The sequence below is a fragment of the Rhipicephalus sanguineus genome, chromosome 10 (genome assembly GCF_013339695.2).
Source record: "Rhipicephalus sanguineus isolate Rsan-2018 chromosome 10, BIME_Rsan_1.4, whole genome shotgun sequence".
Lineage (NCBI taxonomy): Eukaryota > Metazoa > Arthropoda > Arachnida > Ixodida > Ixodidae > Rhipicephalus > Rhipicephalus sanguineus.
The window spans coordinates 37,312,785-37,317,816 of record NC_051185.1 but is presented as its reverse complement, the minus strand read 5'-3'; the positions used below and the strand labels follow the sequence as shown (position 1 = coordinate 37,317,816).

General features: G+C 42.5%; 1 protein-coding gene and 1 non-coding gene across 2 annotated transcripts in view; one reads left to right on the top strand and one right to left on the bottom strand.

The window, feature by feature from the left end:
- LOC119371671 (protein FAM91A1) overlaps positions 1–5,032 on the top strand; it is a 29,783-nt gene that overhangs the window by 12,822 nt on the left and 11,929 nt on the right. Inside the window, exons 11-12 of the mRNA XM_037642115.2 lie at positions 1,073–1,176; positions 3,289–3,410. Of these exons, the coding sequence (XP_037498043.1) occupies positions 1,073–1,176; positions 3,289–3,410 (226 nt within the window). The remainder of the gene's footprint in view (positions 1–1,072; positions 1,177–3,288; positions 3,411–5,032) is intronic.
- Trnaa-cgc (transfer RNA alanine (anticodon CGC)) lies at positions 2,423–2,495 on the bottom strand. Its single transcript has one exon. It is a non-coding gene; the product is annotated as a tRNA-Ala (tRNA).

Here is a 5,032-nt window from a genome sequence, read left to right as displayed (position 1 = left end):
TGGCCAACGCCAAACGATTGAAGAAGCTGGGTACGCGCCCAGGTGGGAGCCCGCAGCGGCCTCGACGCAAGAACTCTGCCGGCCGCCACTCCCGTGCCCTGGTCGCCTTCTTCACTCGGTCACGTCCCGGCCACGTCTCCTCGCTTTGCCGTTCTACACCCGTGGCTTTTCTTCCAGAACACCGTGGCGGCTCTCCATTGGACGAAAATCGTTCACGCTCACACGTGCTACGGTCGCGAGTCATCGTCGTCGTCTTCATCGGTTTGTGTTTGCGTCGCGCCCTTTTCAAACGCGCACTTGCACATCACAACTGTCAGTACCCTCACGAGCATCTGCTTGCACCTCTCAAGGATATCTTTAGCTGTGAGCGCTGGTTGTAGCTGCAGTAACTTGATTAAATAAGTTAGTTACATATGAGCACATTGCATAATCAAAAGCAAAATTAAGTATTAAATACAGACAGCATGTTACATCTACAAAAATTAAGGTTGACTACAGCTGACTTGTCCAGCAGCATCGTATTGGTATTTTACCTGAGCTGATGTTTCACACACATGTTTCCACGTTCACTCAATTATAAGGCATCCCTAGAACGTAATGTACGCCCGATATATTACAGCCAGCAATGGAAAACGCAGCAGCTGCAATCGAATCGCTCGTATCAGTGGTTTTTACAGAAAGAGGTGCATAGGACTGCGATTGTCAGTGACCAACGTAGCTATTCTGGCAATAGAAGCTTTCATTATTCGAAGAAAAAAAAAATCTAAAATATGCGAGTTTGTGTGAAAACCACATGAAGTAATAACATTACTTGATTTTTTATTTTTGTTGCTTTTGGATTAATCAGTAGATGTGGTTGGTGAATGGGGCTTGTTATTGCTTAGTTTTTCATATGGTACTTAGTTACACGCATCGAAAATTGCACATAATGGTATACAATGCAGCAATCTATTCGCATTTTGTATTGTACTAGAATTTTCTTGTAGTTTTCTCTGTTTTTTTGTGTGCATGTTGGCTGCTTTTCTATTATCTCTAACTTGTTCGTCGTTTTGTTTACTGCTGTGCTTTTCAGAATGCTGTATCTATGTACTGTCGCCTCGGTTTCGCACAAAAGAAAAACAAGGACATGTCGGGATTGGATCCTTCCTGGCTAACACAAAACTGCAAGACTGTCAAGTGAGCGCGCAGACCTTTTCTTTTTTTGCTTATCACTTTGGTCACTAATATAGGGCTACTTTTAGAAAGTTATATCAAAAGACATTGCTCTAAAGATGGTGTACTTGAAGACATGCACTTACGTAGAAACAGATAAACAAAATAACTTAGCTGTTACTGTTGTCAACCAGCTGTCCCAGTCATAGAGTTCTAGCTTGATTGAAAGACATGCTAACATTTGCAGACTGCCAAGTTACCAGAAAAACATACAGTAGCCGACGTCTTTGACAGAAATGCCTTGTGATGCAGAATCGAACCAGAAAAACAAACAAACGTTAATAGTACTGCAGAGCTGTCATACTGTACTTGAAATTGCTGGCGTAAACTGTCAGTAGCAACATGATCGTTAGCATGCAGTTTTTAAATGACTTTTTTCGACTAGTGTGCTCTGACAATGCGAAAACATTTCAAACATATTGTGGTCGGACAAAGCACCACCAGACGGTGTCACCAACTTTGCTGCCACCATCGTCCACAGCTTTTAGTAACCTGGTAAACCAGTAAACCGTTAACAACAAGGAGTTTGCATATGTGCTGTAGCTCTCTGATGTCTCCTTAATGAGAAATATTCACACCTTGGAAAGCCAAGAAAACATATCACTGACACAGGAGACAAAGAAACTGCCTTATGAGCACCGTCTTTCAAGTAAAATTTCATTGGGATGTCACCTCAGTGTACACACATATGGAAAAAACAATGAAAAAGCAACACCTTGGCGAAAAGGCAGCATCACATGTGGGACATTGTGTCCCATGACTTTTGTTACCTTTTCGCTGCAGTGTTGCGTTTTCCTGTTTTTTACGCATAATCTTTCATTTCCCTTTTTTCAGTATGTGTATATAATTGCATATATGGGTAGATCCCATAACGTTGCAGATTTTCGTTTTTGCTTTTCAGTTTGGTCACTAATATGCGGCTGCTTTTAGGAAGTTGTAGAAAAATACATTCAAGGCATGTAATATGTATAGAAACAGATGAACACAATAACTGAACCGTTACTGGGGTCAACCAGCTGGCCAAATGATAGAGTTCTAGGTTGTTTGGAAACACGCTGATTTTTGCAGACTGCCAAGTTACCAGAAAAACATACAGCAGCCGATATTAATGAGAACTAACAGACAATAATGCCAAGGAAAGTATAGGGGACGTTATTAGTAGTAAATGTAATGTAAATGTGAAGAAAGAAAAGTGGACAAAAAGATAGCTTGCCGCGGGTAGGGACCGAACCTGCGACCTTCGAATAGCGCGTCCGATGCTCTACCAACTGAGCTACCGTGGCGACCATCCCCTCGTCCACTTTATGGGGTATATATGTGTATTTAAACGTGGAAGCGTCAGTCAGCGCCGCCAGTAGCCATGACGGCGAGTGTGGAACACTCTTTTTCTGCCTGTTGGCGTCACGTAGCACGTGAACTTATTACGAGCTGGCAGCTGACCAATAATCCCTCGCATACTACCTGAAAGCATCAAGTCTGCCAGAACGAGACCCTCGCTATGAATGAAGAAAAGAAGTGGAAATTTTAAGGGCTCGTTTTTCTTTGTTATACACAATATTAATGAGAACTAACAGACAATAATGCCAAGGAAAGTATAGGGGACGTTATTAGTAGTAAATGTAATGTAAATGTGAAGAAAGAAAAGTGGACGAAAAGATAGCTTGCCACAGGCAGGGACCGAACCTGCGACCTTCGACCAGCAGCCAATGTGTTTCAGCCTTGTGATTTATTGCTCATGTTGCAAATTTATTTATTTGTCCCCATGATAGTGCTGTGTTTTATTCACTACGATGAACCATGTCCAGACAGCCAGTCTAATTTGCATTCCTGATACCTAAGAAACTTGATGATGAAGCAGTTGATATATTTCTGGTGGATCGCATGTTGAACAGATCAGTGATGGACAACCTGTTAACATGTAATATGCTGATTAGCAGACTCTTGCATCGTTTCTTCGTCATCTGTCCCATTGGGTCGCAGCTCTAATGTATTACGTGTTTACGGTGTTTCAGTTTGTACGAACACTTTGGTAATGCCGGGTGAGCCTAACGTATCATGTGTTGGTATTCCAATCAGGTCCAGCAGCAGGGAGGTTGAAGAGTTCATGTCGGTGTTGCACACAGAAGTGGAGAAAGAAGGCCAGCTGATAGGCGGAGAGTCGGTGCCCGCAGAAGATTCGGCCAGTCTCCACGAATCGGGTACTGCCTAGGAACTTGCTGTTTTGTTGGATTGGTACCACATCTTGTAGTACATGGATGTACAGTCGACCACAAAAGTTTACAGGTCACACAAGCGGGCGGCCATGAGCCTCTTTGTGAATGTTCCACTACGTCAACGGTTATCGACAGCAGCGCTATGTTCACGACGCATTAATCCCTTAATTGACAGCCTGGCTACTTCCTCACTGGGCACAAATATTTTGCACCATTCACATTTTAACGCAATGCGCTCATTGGCAGCTGTGGCTACGGGCTTCTGTCGTGAAGGAAGTCTATCAGTACATCTGTTATCGCTTGCAATCTTTCACAAAAAGTGATACTACCCAACAGCACACTGTCAAAGAACACCGTGATAGCTTTGATTCTGCTGTCAAAGTAGAAGTGTGACCATACTGCAGATGAGCGCTTTGTGTGAAAACAACGAATTAACAATGTGCTGCGCAGCATTAGGAAATTTACATGCCAGTGAATAACAAGAAGACCCATTTCCAGCTCAGCACTGCGGTCGACAGTAGGTGGCGCTCTGTTAGGTGGCATGGCGGACAGGCAGTTAAGCACGCGCTCACGTGGTCCGTAAACTTTTGTGGTTGACTGTATCTGTTCCACTTAAAGTCTTGAAAAAAGAAAGATTTTGATGCTTACCACTGCTTTGTTCCTACTCAAATTTTGCAGCAAGATCTCATTAAGAGGTGCCGATCATTTTATATAACACTTGGCACTACTGTTACTCGCTTAGATGATAAGAAAAAAAAAAGAACGGAAATTTGATATCGCTTACGGGGAAGGCTAGCTGCTGCCAAGACACCGTTAGTGTAAACTTATTTTGCCGTCCTGTGGTTAACAGAAAACACCTGTTCTTCTTGGAAGAGTTGCCACGTCTTGCTCGCTCCTCTAGAACAACTGGCATCCCTTCTCGAAAAGTTGCTTTCTGCAGCTGCTGGCAGATAGCAAAACAAGCTTATACTAATTGCATTTCCATGGCAACTAGGTTCTCCATAAAAAAAAAAAAACCTTTCTTTATTTTTTTTTTAAACTTGCGAATTAATAGTTCCAAGCAGGAAGCTAAACAATCGGGACCATGAAATGCAACCTTTCCAAGAAATTTGAGTAGGAACATAACAATGGATACGTGTAAAAATATTTTTCCGAGATGTTATGACAACTATGCAGATCTGTGTGTTTTCTCTGTCTTGTCGCACCGTCTTCAATTTTGGTGAGGGTCGTATTAAAACTTGCCGATGCGCCTTTGTGTGCTTAGTGTTGACATCATGTCATTGCGATTTCATTGTTTCGTCTTTGACATTTTGGTGATAGTAATCATAGCGACTTGATTATGCATCTGCATATAGGAAATAGTCTCACAACGGTTGATGATTGTATCAAGAACTCAGCCAAGAACCTGTGTGTCTTTAACGTTGTCATCACATCGTCGTGATTTTGTCGTCCCCTCTAGATTTCAGTGACAGTCATATCGACAGCTTGGTCGTGCATATGCATGTGAGAAACTCTCAATAACGTTTGAACCTAACGATATTTTGAGTCTACACATTATACATATTCTGCTGGACTTTTCATGATGGTCAGTGCTTGGTTAGAGCAGC